The sequence below is a fragment of the Dermacentor variabilis genome, chromosome 6, assembly GCF_050947875.1.
Source record: "Dermacentor variabilis isolate Ectoservices chromosome 6, ASM5094787v1, whole genome shotgun sequence".
Taxonomy (NCBI): domain Eukaryota; kingdom Metazoa; phylum Arthropoda; class Arachnida; order Ixodida; family Ixodidae; genus Dermacentor; species Dermacentor variabilis.
The window spans coordinates 40,230,964-40,252,020 of NC_134573.1; the positions used below are offsets into that span (position 1 = coordinate 40,230,964).

General features: G+C 45.1%; 1 protein-coding gene across 2 annotated transcripts in view; it reads left to right on the forward strand.

Moving 5' to 3' along the window:
* LOC142584747 (mitogen-activated protein kinase kinase kinase 7-like) overlaps positions 1-21,057 on the forward strand; it is a 133,856-nt gene that overhangs the window by 80,884 nt on the left and 31,915 nt on the right. For both annotated transcript variants that reach the window (XM_075694975.1, XM_075694976.1), the window contains exons 12-13: positions 11,507-11,707; positions 15,492-15,553. In XM_075694975.1, the coding sequence (XP_075551090.1) occupies positions 11,507-11,707; positions 15,492-15,553 (263 nt within the window). The remainder of the gene's footprint in view (positions 1-11,506; positions 11,708-15,491; positions 15,554-21,057) is intronic.

Sequence of the window (21,057 nt, forward strand, 5' to 3'; positions counted from 1 at the left end):
AAGCTACAGCACAAAGCGTTTTCTAAAAATTTATTACACAATAAAGTGCCTGCAAAATCACTCTATTTTGCCATTGTGTAGGACTTTACTCGATAACTATAGCAGCTACACAGAAACTAATGACATATTTGAAATCTGCTTGAAATGTTCTATAAGTGCGTGGATTTCCATATCTCTAGCACAAATATTAAATGTTTTTTCATGGAGTGTATCCCCTTAAAGCGCCCCTCACCAGGTCTGGCCATTTTGAGCTGACAAGTGCGGAGCATACAATGCGCACTGTTTGCAAAGAATTACACTGCTACGTACCGCGGAAAGGCCTGAAATTTCAATCCAAACGCCGTTTCCCTCTTCACTCGCACCAAATCCGCCCGGAGAGGGACGGTGATAATGTCAGGCTCCTGCGCCTACGTAGTCGGGCTCCTGCGCCTACGTAATCATGTCCACAGTGTGACGTCGCTTGTGGTGACACGTGACACTTCGAGAATTATTCAAGACATCTGTTATCTGTGCTATCTGTTGCTTAAATTGACGAACTGAAGTTTAGAGAAATAATAATACACACAAACAGAATGTCTGCGTGTTTCTTGTTTGTACTTCCGCTTCGTCTGCTTGTTCCCACGGTCGAGCGGTCAAGTGCGCAGGTGCCGAAACTATACCATTTTCTACCGTGTCTCAGCGCAAGAGCACGCTCTGCGATCCACTTGTTCGGCCTCAGTATTCGTGTAGCACTGACTTATACCACTAGTCATGTTTCCTTGTGCACAGCGCGCAAAATCGTGTGCTGCGTGAATGAGACAACAGCTCACGTGCGGCACGGTCAGTGGAAATGCATAGCACAGGAAAAAAAGAAAAAAAAGTGAGGAGAAAAAGAAAAGGATGAAGGCAGTGCCTGTGACGTGTGCGTCACGCGAACCTCGAGGTCTTGTAAGGGAGAACGCAGGGAAGGAATTTCACTTGCGAAGGCTAGACGGGGCGAGTGGAGGGAGCATCTTGCTTGGCAGTGGAGCCTGCCTGCTGAAATCATGGGTTTGCAGCACTGAAATATTTCTATCGCGGCTACTAATAAGCCGAATTGCAAAATTTTTGTGGCAGAACGCTCCTAGAGTACACATAACAACTTCCAGCATATAACCAACATTTGCTATGGGGCCTGGTGAAGGGCCTTTTTTAAAAAAAAATTGCATGGTAGGGTTTCTTTTTAATTGTTTTATATGGCAGATGGCGTTACAAAGCCGTCTCTCATTTTTCAATCTACTGAACCAGCAAAAAAAAATCAGACGTATTTTCAATGACGTAAAAATTAAAGAACTTCTTATAAACTCTGATTCAGAAGACTTACTTTTTGATTGAGAGGTGCCTTAATGACAATGACAAAGATGCTGTGTTGCCTGTGAAACACTAATTATCCAAATGAAAATAATGAATTGGCATGCTTTAAGTGTTCTTTCAAATTTTTATTGAGAAGCATGATAAAATATTAAGCAGATATCACCATTAAATAGCCTTTGAATTTAAGACTGCTAATGTGTTGTTTAGACAGAAATTGAGTTTATTGCTCTTTATAATAACCTCTGGCACACAGCAGGTGGAAACAGACAAGCACATCTTGCAAAGGTACTCTCGGAGGGAAAGTCTACAATTATGTACCTGCACAAGCCGGCATTAGTCTAGTGAAGATGAATGCCCGGATAGTTGTGCTTGAGATCCCTATCGAGGAAAAAATACAGCTTTCTTCATATTACCAAAGCTGATTAATATACGGTTCACATCAGAATTTTAAAACCAACTATGCAAACAGAATATGCACACGCAATAATTTCATACAACATATGGGAGGGATTAACAAATGACCACTGGCTTGATTCCAATGTCCATGGAAGAGCAATGAAAGTCATCAAATGAGCACATATGAGATATGGGAGCTGTAAATGTGGTGTCAGATTGGGGATGCCACCTCGTAGTGGCATATTATTGCGATACCAATTATACGGACACTCCAAGTGAACATCTGCCGTTGTCGTCGTTATGAGGCTCCATATACAGTTAAACCTTGATAAAACAAAATTCAGTATAACGAAATTCTCGATATAACAAAAATATTTAACTTTTCATAACCTCTTGTTTATAGAACACCGTGTATTTAGAACCTAACTAAATGTAACAAAGTGTGTTTGTATGTGATTTCAATATAACGAAATTTCGCTTCCGCCGCAAAGGAATGCCGAGACAATAAATGGAGCAGATGGTTAAATTATTGAATTACGAGTGGCTGCTTGCAAATGCATCTCTCAAATTGCACGTGGCACGCAAGAGCGACCGCAGAAGTGGAGCCACATCATGTTCCATGTAAAGTCCAAGTGCGATAAGATCCTATCGCACCCTGCGCACTTTCTGCTTTAGGTGTGACTGAAAGTGTGCGAGACAAGAAAGATAACAGTTTTGATAATGGATAAATGATAAGTGCTGCATGAGCGAGGGAAAGAGGGGGAGGGGAGCGAGCTCGTGTCAACGCGAGCAAGCGTGTGCGAGGGGCGGGAGTTGGTGAAGGGGTAAGTTAGTGTGCTCATGATTTTTGGCGTGTGTCTTGGCCGTGGCTGCGCATGGCTGTAAGCGCGGCTGAACGCATACGTAGCCACACATCCTGCTTTTGAAGTAACTTGCCGCATGTGCAAAGAGTGACTGTGCTGAGATGGTGTGGCACCATGTAAGCTGTCTTACCGCATGTTTAGTATAGGAGATTACGTAATCTCGAGTTTGGGAGACTCGTTAGAGCGAGAGGCAGACGAAGCATTCACTCCCCACTGCTGGCGCTTTTCCTGATGGAGTTGTTCCAGTGCAGGTGACGCTATCAGCCATGAGGGGCGGAGTGCATGCGAAAGCATGGCTGGCTTCACTTGATTTCCACCCTTACGTACATCCTCTCGCTTAAGCCACAGACGTCCCATAGCACACATTATCACACGATCATCTGTCATGAACAGTTCATTCTTCCCTGATGCAATAACCCGTCGGAACAGTCTCCCAGAAGATATCGTCTCATGCACTGAGTGTAATATGTTCCATGAAATATTAAATAGCCACATTGCTTAATTTCTGATCCTATCCACCCTTACTCTAACACGATGCTCCCCTTTTTTCGTAATTGTTCCTGGCTTATTTTTGTTTATTGTTGTTTCTTTACTGCTCTGTACTAACGTTGTCACAACGATTAAAGCCCTCCCTTATGTAATGCCTCTGGGCCTTTAAGATGAAAATAAATGAAATGAAATTTGTGCAGTTGCTGTAAAGGTATCATCGACGTAGCATGAAACTGTATCATTTGTCACCAAATCCCAAATTCATCAAAATGAATTGTTTTCTCATTCAAACTTGCTTTTTCCAATTGCCCGATAATTCCTAAATTTGTGCGGCCCCTTTATGTGCAAGAAAGATATATTGGTGACTACTTATTTGCATAAAAGTTAAAATTTTAATACAACAAAATTTCGATATAAGGAAGTGAATTGCTGATTTTATCTACTTCGGTATAGCAAGGCTTAACTGTATTTAGGTATATGCATGCTATATGCTATGCTATGCTATATGGCATGCAGTATATGCAGGTTATATTGCCACAGCATTGTATCACTAAAGTTTCTTGTACCAGGTCTTACATTCTTGACACAGTTATTCCTCATAATTTTGAGAATGGCAGTCCACAAACAAATGTTGTGAAGCAAAACACTGATAGCCCCATGCTTTTCATCTGAAATCTCTTCAGACTTAAAAGTGCAAAACAGTAACAGAGCTCAAACTTGAAAATAATGTAATTTTATTGGTGCGGCTGTGCACTACCTCAGGGATTGGCCCAGGAAAGGTTTGAAACATACCTAATATGAAAAAGTGCTGGTAAAGTCGCTAAGAAAAATGTTGGCTTTGTAATGAGCACAAGAATAAGGCCAGCCTGATCGTCTCTTCCATGCCTGTTGTGCAACCAGTGGGCCAGCCGCATTGCCAGTACTTAGCACGAGTGTGAGCTGTTCGGGCAACCAGCTGTTCCTGCTCTGCGTTACCTGCCTTCTCGGCTACGAACAGACATTATCCTCGGAATTGTTCAGTACACCCATTACAAGTGGTGGAGGTGCGGGGTATTCAAGAACATCTACACCCTGGAACTCCGGTCTCGGACTGTGCCTCCCATCACGCCTGACTCTCTCCAGCCGACGTCGCCGCCACCCCCCGTTGCCTGCTCTGGCGCTGTCCCGCAACGCCATCCAGCGGTTTTCAGCGGTACGGATGAACAGGACGTCAATGACTGGTTGTCTACGCACGAATGGGTGAGCTTCCACAATCGATGGGATGATATCGCCAAGTTAAATGCCGTCATATTCTACCTTGCGGGAGTGGCTCACCTGTGGTTTAAAAATCATGAAGCCAACTTTCAGTCCTGGTCCGCATTCAAGACCAGTTTTGCTGCAGTTTTCGGTCGCCCTGCCGTCCACAAGTTGCACGCCGAGCAGTGGTTACCAGAGCGAGCTCAACAACCCGGTTAAACATTCACCTGTTATATCGAAGAGGTTCTCGACCTATGCAAACGTGTGAATGCTTCTATGCCCGAAAATGACAAATTGAAGCCCATTTTGAAGGGCATCGCCGATGACATTTTCCAAATGTTGATCGCCAATAGTCCGCGCACCGTAGCAGAGCTCATAAACTTGTGCCAAAGCTACGACGAGTTGAGGAGGCAGCGCGAGTTGACCAGGCGCCTCTCAGTGGCTGACGAGGCCCTCTCTTCCATGACAGCCTTCTCTGATCACTCCCCCTTGCTCACACAAATCCAAGCTTTCGTGCGGGAGGAAGTTGCACGTCAGCTTTCTCTGCTACCCTTCGCTGAGCTACCCCAACGGCAGCCGCTGCCGCAGCAGCCCCCTACACAGCTCGCTCCTGCGCTCTGGCGGGTTATTGAAGACCAAGTTGCTGAGGCTCTACCAATGCAGCATCAGCAGTACCCTGTCGCCGCGCGAGTTACGCATCCGTGGCCGCGCAGCCTCCTTTTCAACCTCTCGTTGTACTACATCTTCGGCCGCTACCACCCGTTCATCATCCCGTTCATCGACCTGCTCCTGCCTTTACTAATCCTTGGCGCACGCAAGACAACAGGCCCTTTAGTTATGCCTGCGGTATTCCCGGCCATGTTGTACGACTCTGCCGCTGTCGCATGCTGCACTCTGATGAGTTTGTGCAGTCGCTTCCCTACGCCAATGTGCAGCCTTTTCACGACACATATTTTAGTCAGCCGTCGAACAGGCCACCAGCCAAGCACCCGGTGCTTACACGTCGTTCACCTTCCCCGCATTGCCGCTCGTTGTCCCCCATGCATCGACGCCCTTCACCCACGCTAGAGGAAAACTAAGCGCCGCAGTTCAGGAGGCAGGAACTGCATCGCCATAGATCTGTACAAGTCCTCCATTGTCACCTTCAAACGTTGTCGACCTTACTGTTGACGGCGTCTCTACCGTTGCACTAATTGATACTGGAGCAGCCGTGTCTGTCCTAAACGAACGCCTCTCTGACGCTTTACGAAAAGTTACGACGCCACTTTCTGGGTTTTGTTTTCGCACAGCAAGCGGCCAGCCAATTCAGCCTTCAGCAGCATGCACAGCTAGAGTTGTTATTCAGGGCGTTCTCTATATTGTGGAGTTTGTGGTTCTGTAGTCCTGTTCTCACGACGGGATACTTGGGTGGGACTTTCTTTTGCGAAATAACGCCGTCATCAATTGTGCACGTGCTGAAGTCAAATTATCGCCTCTGTGTGATGTGCCCCTTGTCGGCGCCACTTCTCTTCCCGCTAAGCTAGTTCTTCGAGAAGACATCGCCATACCGCCGTACTCCTCTGCTGTTGTTCCCGTCTTCTGTGGCGCTGTGTCTGAAGGCAGGTCCCGATGTCAGCAGTTGAGCGCCCTAAAACTGCATTCATTACGCCAGATGGTTTATACGAATTTAATGTGATGCCATTTGGCCTATGCAATGCACCTGCTACGTTTGAATGAATGATGGACAATATCTTGCACGGCCTAAAATGGAGCATGTGTTTGTGCTACCCCGACGACATCGTTGTGTTCGCCCCTGATTTCAGCACGCATCTTTTTCGCCTTAGGCATGTGTTGATGTCCTTGACCAATGCAGGCCTGCAACTGAACCTGGAAAAGTGCCAGTTTGCCGCGCGCAAGCTCATGATTCTAGGTCACGTCGTATCACAAGACGGCATTTGCCCCGACCCATCAAAACTTCGGACTGTGGCAGAATTTCCAAAACCTAAGACACTCAAAGAACTCTGCGCCTTCATCGAACTCTGTTCTTACTTCAGATGCTTTGTTCGCAATTTTGCCTCGATACTATCACCTCTGACACAACTCTTAAGTGGCGCCAACGACCTATCCTCCTGGTCTCCTGCATGCGACACCGCATTTGTGACCTTACGCCGTCTCTCTCCGCATATACTGCGACACTACGACCCCACCGCCCCAACTGAAGTGCATACCAATGCCAGTGGTGTTGGCCTTGGCACTGTCCTTGTGCAGAGCAAGTCTGGCTACTCTGAGTATGTCGTTGCTTACGCCAGTCATGCGCTGACCAAAGTGGAACGCAATTACAGCGTCACAGAAAAAAAAATGTCTGGCCATCGTTAGGGCGCTCGAGAAGTTTCGCGCTTGCTTATACGGCAGGCCTTTCAATGTGGTTACTGACCATCACGCCCTTTGTTGGTTAGCCTCTTTAAAAGACCCGTCTGGATGCTTTGCCCGCTGGACTCAGCGCATTCAAGAATACGACATACACGTCATATACCGCTCAGGTCGCAAGCACACTGATGCTTACGCTCCGTCCCGCTCTCCGCTGCCAGCCGACGCGGCCTCCCTCTCCACCATTAAGGCGGTATCCTCGGTCGACATCGACACCTTCGCATCAGAATAGCGCAAGGATCCTTGGGCGGCCTCTCTTTCAGATCTCCTTTCTGGCTCGCCTGCATCTCCCATCTCCCGCTCCCTGTGTCGCCAGGCTGTTCATTTTGCTGTCCGGGATAACCTCTTGTATCAATGCAACTACCAGCCCAATGGTCGCAAGTGGCTCCTAGTTATCCCTAGGACTTTGCGTTCCGACATGTGCGCGTCTTTCCATACTGACCCACAATGTGCACACGCAGGCGTTTTGAAGACGTATGAGCACCTGCAGCAATGTTACTACTGGCTAGGAATGTTTACTTTTGTCCAAAAGTTTGTAAGCTCGTGCCCGCAATGCCAATGCCGCAAATCTCCACCTCATCCGGCCCACGATTCATTACAGCCGCTTCCGTGCCCTGCTCGTGCCTTCGACTGTGTGGGAATTGACCTGTATGGGCCGCTACCTCCGCTACCTGTACGGGCCGCTTCCGCTACCTGCTGGAAAATGATGGATTATTGTCGTAGTTGATCACCTTACACGCTATGCTGAAACCGCTGCTCTACCTGCAGTGATCGCCAGTGACGTTGCATCCTTTCTGCTCCATAGTTTCATTCTTCATCATGGCCCACCTCGGGAGCTGCTGAGTGATAGAGGCCGTGTGTTTCTGTCGCAGGTGGTTGAAGCTCTGCTTGCTCAATGCCGCATAGTTCACCTGACCACCACGGCGTACCATCCACAAACTAACGTGCTTACAGAGCATTTCAATCGCACCCTTGGTGATATGCTCGCCATGTACGTTTCATCGGAGCGTACAAACTGGAACATCATCCTCCCATTTGTCACATACGCATATAATACGGCTACACAAAGTGCTACAGGACTTTCTCCATACTTTCTTCTCTACGGTCACGATACTTCCTATACCATCGATACGGTTTTGCCTTATACACCAGACACGTCAGAGTGTGCTCCCGTTTCAGCCGTCACCCGGTACGCCGAGGAATGTCGTCAATTAGCACAAACAACAACAAAAAACCAATCGTGATGGCGACGCTACGAATCCGAACTTTGCTCCCGGCACACTTGTCTTGTTGTCCGTGCCTTCTACCACGCCTGGACTTTCGACAAAACTTCTCTCGCAGTATGATGGACCATGCTGCATCGTCGAACGCACCTCTCCGGTCAACTATGTCATAGAGCCGCTTACATCGACATCCGACAAGCGCCGCCGTGGATGGGATGTTGTTGACATTCACCGCCTGAAACAATTCTATGACCCGCTCGTCTCCACATCGTAAGTAATGGGCCAGCCGGATCGCCAGTGCTTAGCACGAGTGTGAGCCATTCGAGCAACCAGTTGTTCCTGCTCTGCATTACCTGCCTTCTCGGCTACGAACAGACATTACCCTTGGAACTGTTCAGTACACCCATTACAGCTTTAATTAATAAATATAAAGGAAATTGTCCGATACAATACAATACAATTTTATTAGACAATACAATACAATTATAAAGAAAATGTAATACAGAAGGAGGTCCCAGAGTCAAAACTGTCAGGGGGACCTCCTGTTACAACATGTACAAAATATTTAATATAGGATTAGCAACGAGGGTAAGAACAGCGTGATAATACAATCAAGATATTAGAAGTAATTAATGAAACATCGGGTAGTTGAAAATTACACAAAAATTAGCAAGAATAATTCCATCTTGAAATACACATGAAGGTACTATCATTACAGTAATGAATAGAAATAATGATTATGAACAAAAGTGCGCAATCCAACAGTGCAACAAAATTAATTTACAACCGGCTGATAATCTATGAACATAAATCGAGAAAAACAATGAAACGTGGCTACGCAGCAATAAATGTATACACACGCATACATAGATACACACCTATATATAGACACACATATAAACGTATGTACACTTGTCGAATAATCAGGTAAGGTATGTTGTTAGTAAGAACTGTTTTAAAAGCCGCCGGAAACAGTGTAGTGAAGAGCATGATTTAATATTTGATGGCAGTGAGTTCCAAAATGAAATTGCGGAAAAGAAGGCTGTCATTTTACCGTAGTTAGTGTTGACTTTAGGAAGCAAGAGATTATTATTTTCAGAAAACCGCATATTATTTGTATTGAAAAGTTGCGTTAGGGGAAGTAACTCAGTTGGAATGTCACTGTTTCTACTTCTATACAATATAAGACCTAGTTTCAGCTGAAATGTGCAAGTTAAGGGTAGAATATCAAGAGTGCGAAAAATTGGCGCTGCTGATGCGATGTATGAACTGTGGGTAATTATTCGGACCGCCCGGTTCTGAAGGTGAATGAGGGTTGTCAGATGTGCAGGATATGTGTTGCCCCATGATGAAATGCAGTAAGTAAGGCGACTGTTAATGAAAGCGTAGTAAAGTGATTTTAGTATATATTGCTGAAAACAGTGTCTTGTTCAAATGAGCATGCGGATGCCGAAAGCAGTCTTCTTAGTGACAGGGTTTACGTGAATGTTATACTTAACTTGGGGGTCTAATGTAACACCAAGGAAAGTAATAAAATTAGATGGGGAAATGACGTAGTTATCAATGTATAGTTCAGGGGTTCTTGTAGGCATTTTTTGGGACGAGTGAAATAACATAAACTTTGTTTTAACAGGGTTTATGTTTAGCAAGTTATTTTTACACCAAGACACAAGATTCGTGACATCGGCGTTTAACTTTCTAAGTAGACTGTTAATGTCTTTATCACTAGTGAATATCGTTGTATCGTCAGCATAGAGGATGCACTCAGAACTGTTAAGCGATGATGGTAAGTCATTAATGTAAATGAGGAATAACAGAGGACCCAAAATTGATCCTTGTGGAATGCCCTGGTTCGTTGTTATTGGAGTGGATAAAACGCTTCCATATCTAACAACCTGGGTTCTGTTAGTGAGGTAGCTTTGCAAAAGAGCTAAAGCAGGTCCACAAATTCCAAATGATTCAAGTTTAGCGCACAAAATGGAGTGGTTAATAGTGTCAAAAGCTTTAGTTAAATCAACAAATACCGCTCCCGCCCATAGCCCATTGTCGATAAACTGCTTTAGGCTGTCAGTTAGTTTTATCAGTGCTAATTCGGTTGATAAGTTAGCATGAAAACCAAACTGCTTAGAAGTCAAAAGGTTAAATTTTGTTAGGTAGTTCGTTAGGTGATTCAAGCAGAGGACCCCTAGCGCAACAGCTCGTTTTCACTTAGCTTAGATTTACTTCAACTCATACTGCGACTACAGCTACGAGTCTTAAGGCCAGACTATACACATACGCCTGCCGGTGCAAATGCTCAAGCCCACGTGCCCCACAAAAAGCAAAGATGGTGCGGAACAGACCGTACAAATCGAAGCATGGTGTGAGCACAGATACCTTCTCCAGACAAATATCGGTGCTCTGGCTGCCTCACAAAAATGCGAAACGATGTCTACCCAGGTGAAAATAGGGAGCCAAGTGGGCCCACACTGGAGCGCTTCTTGTAGGTTCAAACAGCCATTTCCACTGAGGTGCAGAAAACGCAAGGCGTGCGGGTGCGAGCTTTTGCACGCCAGCAAGCATACGTGTAGTTTGGCCTTTACACTTTGTGTAATATTCTAACATGTTGCTGTCGCATTCATTGCTTTGCCTCTATGATGAAACTGTGGTATTTTTCCATAATTCAAAGCACTATGACTCGAACATTAACAAATTTTTGCCCAGGGAAGCCGAAATGTATTGGAAAGGCTGTAGGCCAAAATATATTTGGCGTTCACAAGGGTGGCAGTTTGGGCATGTTGGTATTTGATAAAGATGGACTAACGAAACACAAACTGGGCCCATGCACAAAGAAAAGGCCAATGCTTTTGTGTGTATGTACATTTTTTGTCTGTGCTCGGTTTACACTTCTTTAGTCATATACCATAACACCTCGTTAATATGTACCTGCTTAATAATTAATTTCGGTTTAAATATAGTCGCGATGAATCCCCCGCCCTGTCACCATTGAACCTAATGTATTGGCTGGCCTCTTAAGTTGTAATTGCTTAACGCATGCCAAAGGATTAGTGCTTAGTATTTACTTCATTTTTCATGCATGACGGCGTGGGTGATGGCCCTTCCATATCCAATGCGGCTAGTGCATTGACCGTCATGAGGGCATTCACAGAGCAGTGGGGCCTGATGGAAAAAAACTGGCTTGCGGCCTTGACGAGTTTGAGGATGCTGTCATTGCTGCAAGGCATATTTTTGGCTGTCTGCTTCCAAATAAAGTTTGTGTGCATGCGTGTTTGAGTGAGAATTAACAAATTTTTTTGGCTATTAGTCTATAGCCCATCATCTGCCATTGTTAGGTAATTGATACATTGCTCATGTGCATACCTGATCTACGTATTCCTGCCAGCTACGTATTAATGAGGTTTTACTGTATATATAACTCATTGCAATAACTGAAATTTTCAACTGTCTCTGTTCAATTATAGCAAGTTGACTCCATTTTTCGTGTCGGCAAGGCTACTTTTTGTATCGTAAGCGAGCCTTTGTTTCTGTGCCTCCTGTCTCGAGCACTTGTGTGTTCTGCAGGCCACCGTCGGGTCGGATCGGCAGGCTCCCAGCAGCCCAGCATGGCAGCTGCCTTGGATGCTGGCGATCATCGCACACCACAGCTGCCTCCACAGTGGCCTGGAAGGACGGGTGGCCACCCACGGCCTCATCCGAGCTTCCAGACACCCTTGCTGCCACGGCCAGACCCTTCGCGGAAGACCTCATGGCCTGCTACACCAGGTGCGAATGGATTGCACTGGCGCAGGGGGCGCATTCTGGCTCAGGGACCTCGCGAATGGCATCGAAGCGCGGAAAGCACGGCAAGGTCTCAAGCGTTGCGAAATCATCATCATCATCATCAGCCTGGTTACGCCCACTGCAGGGCAAAGGCCTCTCCCATACTTCTCCAACTACCCCTGTCATGTACTAATTGTGGCCATGTTGTCCCGGCAAATTTCTTAATCTAATCCGCCCACCTAACTTTCTCCCGCCCCCTGCTATGTTTCCCCTCCCTTAGAAATCATTCCGTAACTCTTAATGACCATCGGTTATCTTCCCTCGTCATTACGTGACCTGCCCATGCCCATTTCTTTTTCTTGATTTCAACTAAGATATCATTAGCTCGCGTTTGTTCCCTCACCCAATCAGCTCTTTTCTTATCCCTTAGCGTTACACCCATCATTCTTCTTTCCATAGCTCGTTGCGTCGTCCTCAATTTCAGCAGAACCCTTTTTGTAAGCCTCCAAATTTCTGCCCCGTAGGTGAGTACTGGTAAGACACTGCTGGTTATAAACTTTTCTCTTAAGGGATAATAGCAACCTGCTGTTCATGATCTGAGAATGCCTGCCAAACGCACCCCAGCCCATTCTAATTCTTCTGATTATTTCAGTCTCATGATCCGGATCCGTAGTCACTACCTGTCCTAAGTAGATGTATTCCCTTACCACTTCCAGTGTCTCACTACCTATCGTAAACTGCTGTTCTCTTCCGAGACTGTTAAGCATTACTTTAGTTTTCTGCAAATTAATTTTTAGACCCACCCTTCGGCTTTGCCTCTCCAGGTCAGTGAGCATGCATTGCAGCTGTTCCCCTAAGTTACTAAGCAAGGCAATATCATCAGCGAATGCTGGTTCCTAAAAGTCGCCTTCGCCGCAGTACCGAAGTGCTACGTGGTGAGGCATACCAAGAGTGCAAAGGGACCACTGTCACGGGTCATTGAATGCGTTGCTCAATTATACACGCACATACCCGCCATCTCCCGACACAGTACGAGCACCCAGTTGCCTAATTAGTGTACTGGCAGGCCTTTAAAGCTATTGATCTCTTTTGGGCTTAAGGCATGCATTCAGTTTTTCTGACGTTTTTGTGGTCCCTAGCGAGTTCGAAAAACGGAATTTGACTGGAAGAGAATTCTCTATGTAACGAAGTATTTAACTTTTTATGACTTCTTGACCATAGAACACCACATATTTTGAACCTCAGTATAAGAAATTGTGTTTATACATGATTTCAATATAACGAAATTTTACTGTCATCACAAAGGAATACCGAGGGAATAGATGGAAACGGCCGTGGGCACAGATGGTCAGACGGTTGAATTACAAGCAGCTGTTTGCAAATGCACTTCTCAAGTGTGCTGTGCGACAGAGAGTAGCCGCCAAAGCGTAGCATCAAGACCCTCTTGTCGTCATGTTCCATGTATAGTCTGAGTGCGATAAGATTATATTGCACCCTCCACACCGTATGCTGTGGGTGCGAGAGAAAGCGTGCAAGGTGAGTCGAGTTGAAAACGATAGAGAGGGGCAGGTGAGGGTGTGTCTCCTACTTGTGGCTCACGCGCCCCATCTTGGAAATAATCTACGGCAGGTGCCAAGGCTGGGTGAGCCGAGATGGCCGTGGCTTCCCGTGTGCTGGGCTCGCAGGACCATCGCGCTGGAGGTCGCCTAATCTTGAGTTTTGGAGATGCATTGAAGTGAGAGGCAGATGAAGCATTCGCTCACCTCTGCATGCACTTTTTGTGATAGCATCGTCCCACTGCGGGCAACCCCATCAGTTGGCAGAGTGAACACAAAATCTTCGCTTTGTACTGTTGATAAGAAGATATAGACACGACATGAAACCGTACCTTTGGTAGCCGACTCTCAAATTCAGCTAAATGATTTTTCTCTCTGAAATTTGTTTTCTTTTTGTTGCCCACCAATAATACGGAAAATTTTACAGCCCATCTTGTGTGAGAAAAATCCATTGATGACTATACTCATTTGCATAAAAGGTTGAATTTCAATATAAAGAAGTGCCAATTTTACTGACTTCATTATATCAAAGTTTATATGTATTGAAATAGCAGATACACACACTTTGCTTTATTGAGGTTAGAAATACATGGTGTAGAACGGACATAAAGTTATTTAAGGTTAAATGCTTTGTTACATCAAGGATCTCATTATATTGGAGTTTGTTATATTGAGGTTTAACTGTTGTACTTGTATACATGGTATTTTTCACACATACTTTGGAAGATTGCTGAATTTGTGATAAACGTTCAAGGAGAATGGTCAAACACTCGTCTTGAAGCATGAACAGTTCTAGGTACATAGAAGTGCTAGCAGCCTGCTATAAGAATCCAAGGAATCGAGGGGCTCGGTTCTTTGTAAATGTCGACTACACGAAGCAGACAGACAAGCCAGGCAAGCATAGGAGAAATTAAATGTTGTGCTTAAATCAAATGATGAAGGATAGGGAAATGAAAGCGAATGAAAAAGCAGCCTTCTGATTGGGTAAATGCTCATGACCAGAAAGGTTTAACCTGTCTGTAATGTTGTAGATGTCCCTTATATAAACATTGCAGCGTCCATCTAATGTGATGAGATGACTAAATTGCACAGATTTTCACTCGCTAAATGGACAAGCAATATATATGCAAGCTGCACAATATTTTTGCAATTTGCCTTGACAAGCAATGTAACTTGTAGCTGCATCAGTGACCTTGGGGTGACCGCTGCCTGCTTTGAGTCGCAGCCCTGGTTAGAGAGAGCGCCACATTCCTGCAACAAACTTTTCAGATGAGAGTAATGTAGCTTAGTGTGTAAAAATATTGAAAGATTTAAATGCACTAGAACGTTTAGAAGAACGAGCCTGATGGCATGGTCCAGCGTCCCATTCCAAAGAGAATGCTTGCATCATCATAATCATCATCATAGTGCCGATATAGTGTTAAGGGGTTGTAATATCGAATTCTGCGTGGGGAAAAACATCATAGGCCAAACTACAATTTCATTCACATTGAAATGTGATATAATAAATTTTATTTTATTTACAATGCATGGCAGAAGTGGAAGTTTTAAATGGGTTGCATTACATCATTTTCACAGTGACAGCATCAGATCTCTGCCATGTATGTCATATCTTCTCACTTACGAAATCGCATGCCACCAGATGTCTCCAGCAGCAGTAGCAGTCTGTAGTCATGACATTCAAAGAAATCTGGCCGTCGTGTTTATTAGCATAATCACTGGGAGCATGTAAAGTGACAGGTAATTGAAACTGGAATGGCAGGTGGTTTTTTGAGCAAAGTCTGCCTATCGCTACATGTGGACAAATGATATTTGTTCAGATGCGTGAGTGCAACCCATGGGTGCAGTCAGGCAACCAGGTGGTTTTTTTTCCCCCATGTATGAAAAGATGTTACAAGACATTTGCACAGACCTGAGGAAATATTAGCAATTCCTGTGGTAAAGTGTAAAGCTGTGCCTCGTTATGGTTAATCCATCATGATCAACAAACCTAATAGCGTTGTCTGCAAATCGCACCGGTACTCCCTCATCCACGGTTTCATCGCACCAGTGTGTCTCGGTGCACAATGGTGTAGTTTGTTAGCAGTGCCCTCAATCATGGGCAACCTTTGCAGCGACTGAACTTGCCCTCTGAATACATTTCATTTTGTCGAATTCTCTTGTTTTGCCAAGGAAGTGTGCCACTGGTGAGCTTTTGCCATTTACTGTAAACGTCATTTCGCCCATTGCAGATTGTCCGCAGGAGGTGGACTTGGGCCTCAATGCTCACTTGCTCATCGAGCCAGCCTTGCAGGTCAGTAGGAATGTTGTTGCCCCTTAAAAGTGTTTGGCTGCGCCTGGTCTTTTGGAACTCCTTACACGGTCGTGTTTGCGGAGATAGGCACAAATGCTCTCGCATGGGTTTGCAGCTCTGAAGGATCACGCTGCCACCAAGACGCAGTTAACAGGGTTCAGCATTTCTCACAGCTCTGAATTTATTTCCTGTAGCAGCTGTTAGTCACCTTTGATGCCTTTAACTTGCATGCATTGCCATAGATATCTTAAAATCCTGTGTACACTGCCCCCAATGACCACAACATTAACTGTGCCACGGTGGCATCGGCTTCACAACAACACAACTAGGATGATGGTGACAGCCCACGTCGTCGTGTATCAGAATGGAGAGTCAGTCATAGCAAGCCCGGTTTCAAGCTGCTTGTAAAACAAATTTACAGAGAGAAGCAAGTCCTTGGTGAAACAGAGCTAGTAGGACAGCGTCAAGCATTTGCTCCTTAACATTCATGCTCATCAGTGTTTGTTTAATAATTTCTGGCAGAGAAGTACTTGTTATTTCCACTGCAACTTCGTTTTCATCAGCGACCTCCTGTCTAAAATTTAGTGCTGTGCAAATACTGAATAGTAGATTTCAAATCAAATATTGTAGGGGTGTGTGAACACCAAATAGTTTGTTTTGAATCAAATATTGAATCGAATCAAGAAAGAAAAGCCAAGTATTGAATTGAATATCAGAAAATTTAACACAAACGTTTGTGCTTCCAAATACTGTGCAAAAAACACAGTAAGGCACATGCTCAGGAGGCTGGCTAATCACATTACTTAACAGGAATCTTGCTAGCTATCAGTAACTTAGTTACCTATGAATCGAGATGCATAGTATGCTCTACTCTTATTGAAGGGAATGCCAAATTAGTGTGCCTGCATTGATAACCATTCAGTTCATATACGAAGGTCTAGAAAATATTTTTTACCTGTAGCATATATATGTCAAATAGAATTAAGTCGTTTTTTTTTCCTCTAGCAGAAAAAATAGCAAAGTTGTCCTAAATACCAAGAGGGTTTTCAATTTAATAGTGGGCCGTGCTATGCTTAATGGCAATCTTCTATTGCTTAGAAAGTATTGCTTTCCCGTTGTTTTCTTCTAGAGAACAAGAGGGTGCTTCCATCTTTATGGGAGGTGTATTTTTTTGTGTGTGTGTTATTGTCAGCACGTTAAGGCCAACCTGCACGACAGATAAAAGGGGACAGTGCTCATGTTCTCATGTGCATGCAATGGCAAGTTCTCAAAAGGTACAGCCAGAAGTTAGAAAACGTTTTGACAGACTCAGCTTTAGTTGACATTTATATCATGTGAAGCACTGCGTGAATCATTGCAGCAAGAGACGTCAATACAAGCTACCGGGGCCTGAGCGGCCCCAGATGCGCATTGTCGTTTTCCTATTGCATTGTCGAAGGGAACGAAAGTTAAATTGAGCTGGTGGGTGACGCGAGAGCGAAACATGGCTCTCACTTTGCACTGCCTGCAACAGGGAATACGAGCGTGCTTGGGCGTGTTAAGAGCATGCAGTACGCTTCCATTGCAATCAGGTTGGAAGTGATAGCTGTGAATGTGACATGCAACGACTCACAAATAGATTGGCTGCTACCAGAAGTGGAAACAGTGTCTGCTAACATTTTAACGTGACAGGCGAGTGCCTGCTGCTCTCTACTGCTCATGCCTCGCACCTTTTCTTGTTTTTATGGAATTTAGCGGCTGGAAAACATATCGTATGATCGCAATTTAACGATGTGCTCATTGTTGGTGTAGAAAAATAGTGCTTTCCGGGAATGTGCTAACCGGTAGAAAAAAGAACTGCAGCTATATTGGGTCATTTTATTGTGTTCTTGATAATGAGCGTTGGTGGCAGGAAATTGTACGAAATGGGATCACATTGGCGAGGTTCTACTGTATTTACAGTCTACGATATGTTCTCTATATGGGGCTCTGTTCTCTTTTTTTGGTTGAGCAGGTCAGTTTCGGTTTCAGTTTATTTCTTTAATAAGTAGACATACGTGCTTACACAACTATACAGAAAGAGGCCCCAGAGCATGTGGCTGAAACGGGACCTCCTGTCAGAAAATATATCCATTTGTACCAATATACAGCATAAAACAGAAATACACTATTCACTAAGTAGAAGATTATGTAAAGTAAATGTAGTACAAACTGCAAAATGATACAAAGTCAATAACTAGTTGTAGAATTAAAACAGTAGTTCAAGGCATTCACAACAGAACAAACCAAAAATATTGGTAAAGGCTACAAATGAAAAAAAAAACTAAAGAAAAAGGAAAAACGGAAAGGAAATGAGCAGTAGTGAAGTGAATAGCTTAGATATGTGGATTATCTTGGCTATCCAGTAGAAAAGTGAATAATTTTTTCTTGAAGAAACCCAGTAACCTAGGTCATCAATGATGTTCACATTTGTGCTCGTTCAAGTGGTTCAAGTGCTCGTTCAAGCTCAACAGTTGCGGAGCTGGGCTGATTCGGACTGCGACGCAACTCATTTGGAGTCGGACTGGAGGGGCACCGTTGGTGCCATATGACACGGACTGTTGATAACTTCACAAGAAAGACTTCTTGCAGCTGACAGAGTGCGGTCTAGAATGCATACTAAACAAACAAACATGCACAGAAAGGCGGAATGCTGTCTGGAAGGCAAATTCAACAAACGAGAGTGGGCCATGCACGGCGGTGCTGGAATAGATGTGATGATTGCAATGTTAATGCGACCTCACAATTCAGGCAAAGCCTTCAAGATCGGCATTTCCAGTTAAATAACTGAGGTGCAGTGCTGCAACCAAGCAAGACCTCAGGGATTACCATCTGTAATCTCCGAGGCCATACTTGATGTTTTGTCGAGGTTGCCAAAGGAGATAATGGCGGCAGAGTCGGCGTCTGCTGTAGCCACGGGCGAAGTCCGAATAATCGAAGGTAGAGCTGGCGGCTGTCCGAAATATCAGTCGACTCTACATATTAATTCTATCGGGCCATTGGCAGTGCCGCGAAGGTGTCTGAATTACCGAGCATGTCCAGATTAGCGGTGTCCGATTTATCGGTTGGCGACTGTACTGGTTCAAGCGAAGAGAAAAGGTAAAAGTGAACATCGGTTGTCAGAAATACGTGAGGAAAAGAAGGCCACACCTAAAATATTTTGGAACCACATACCGTATTTACATGATTGTAAGTCGACCCCTTTTTTAAAATTTGAAAGTCTGAAGTTGGGGGGTCAACTTACAATCTAAACCAAAACATGGCCCCGCCAAAAAAAGCCATACCAACGAGAGCTACAACGTAGTTACAATTTTATGTTTGCTCTATGGTCCTACCCGTATCTTTTCGCTACCCCGCGTGTTTGTTCGCTTTTCGGAAGGGTTTTTCAACATTTTTGAGAGTCTTACACTGCATGCAACACTCATGGGGGGGTGTCGATAGCTGATAAAAGCGCCGCTGTTCCCATTTGCGGCGGCACCCTCAGAACAGCGGCGCTTGCGGAGAGTATCGGTAGTTCATGGAAGAGCAGACACCGCTCGTGGGTTTCTCTTTCTCTGTTTAAAGGCATTGGTATAGGCACCTTGCAATGGTCAGGTGGCGCAGCGATCGGTTCAGCCGTCAGCGCCACCGTGTCAGTTGCGCGAAACACCGAGGCGGCCGCTGCTACGGAGGCATGCTTTTGCGGCGCTCGTTTGAAACTTACCAAACGTACTAAATTGTGGTTTTAAGGCAATCGAAAACATTGAGGCCTATCTTGGACTACCAACGCTTGAGAAAGGACGTCAGATTTACAACAACCATGTATATCATGTCAAATAAGTAAACAGCACGGACATCACAGCGAGGTGCTTAAATTAAATCATGTTCTTTTAAGTGCCAAAACCACGATATGATTAGGAGGCACGCCGTGGTAGGGGACTCCGGAATAATTTGGACCACCTGGGGTTCTTTAACCTACAGATAAATCAAATTACAAGGGTGTTTTGGTATTTAGACCCCATCGAAATTCGGCCGCCATGGCCGGGATTTACTCCCGCGACCTCGTGCTTAGCAGCCCAACACCATCTATAGCCACTAAGCAAGCACCGCAGGTCGCGAAGTATTTGTCACAACAAAACAAGCATACTTACGTCAAACTCAAAGTGAGTTAACAAATCATGATTTTATGCCACTTAAGTGAGCAAATACAGCCGTGGACGTCTTTGAACTGTCATTTGTCACTTCCTTACTTGGAGCGTGCCTTGCACCCCACATTGTAGAGGTTTTGGCGAATTGGCAGGCAAGTGCTTTTTTTCTCCGTTGAACAAAGTGCCTCGAGCATATTCTGGTATTGCCGTTTGGGCTCTAATGTGAGGGGGCATTACCGCTGAAGCATCATAGAGGGCAATCAGCTGAGACTAAACAACGTGAAGACTGAACAAATATGCGCTAGCGTGTGCCAGAGAAATGGTAATTTGCAAATACTCGACGTGTGCTGCAGTGTACTCCAATTTTAGTTCTGTTCTAAGCGCAAGAAAATATCGGCGCGAATGAGCTCTTTTCCAGCATTCGCGTCTTGATCTTGACGCAGGAAGAAACACAGCGCGTACAAAGCTCCAGCATGGCGCGCTTACGAAGCTAGATTTGACACGTAACAACCACTACGTGTTTGTTTTGGAGCAAGACGAGCTAAAAAACTATCTAAACTGATTTACAAAAGCGGGGATCAGTTCAAGCGTTTTTGTGCAGTTGACGCTTTATTGCATATTTTTACAGATGCCGCTGCTCGTTCTTATTTTATTTTTCTTGTTTTTGCATTTACGTCTTAGTTCGTTGAACAGAATTCAGAAGACTGACACGAACCGCGACGATCCACTGCAGCCGCAGGGTTGCTTCCCCCGTTTTTGAAGGGAAGCGGTACAATTTGATACCGATCGACATTCCCTTTGAGGCAGTGACAATCCTTAACGCAGCAGTATCTGCACTTGTTCTTTTTGTTCACACTTCTCACGAAAGAGCTGCCAAGAAGCCGCGGTGAATCCATTGGAAAATTGGAAAAGCAGGCTTTCAGGCGGGCCTGAGCGCACCACGGACAATAGTGAAATGACGGTGAGGGCCTACCCGCGGGTGCTCACCGCCGCTGCTAGGTGGCGCGACATGTACAGGCCAAACTTCATTGCAGGGTGCCCGTTGGTTTGACTAACTTCTTGACGCGCTCCACTTCGGCTACATGCTACTTCTACGCTTCCCCAGTCGTCATGAGTGCTGCAGGCCCACTAATCTTTCGGCACTCGTTCACAGCAGCGTTCAAGAGGGCTGCCATCCTTTACGCCGAAGAAACAAATCAGTGCGCAGCGGGCCGCAATTTCGATATTTCTGAACGGGTGGTGCGAGAGTGGCGACTGCAGCGAAGCGAAATTTTCACCCTGTGGCGGCAAGTGAGAAATTTCCCACGTGCCGAAGTCTGGACGCTTTCCGGAGCTGTAGGCTAAGCTTGCGGCATACGT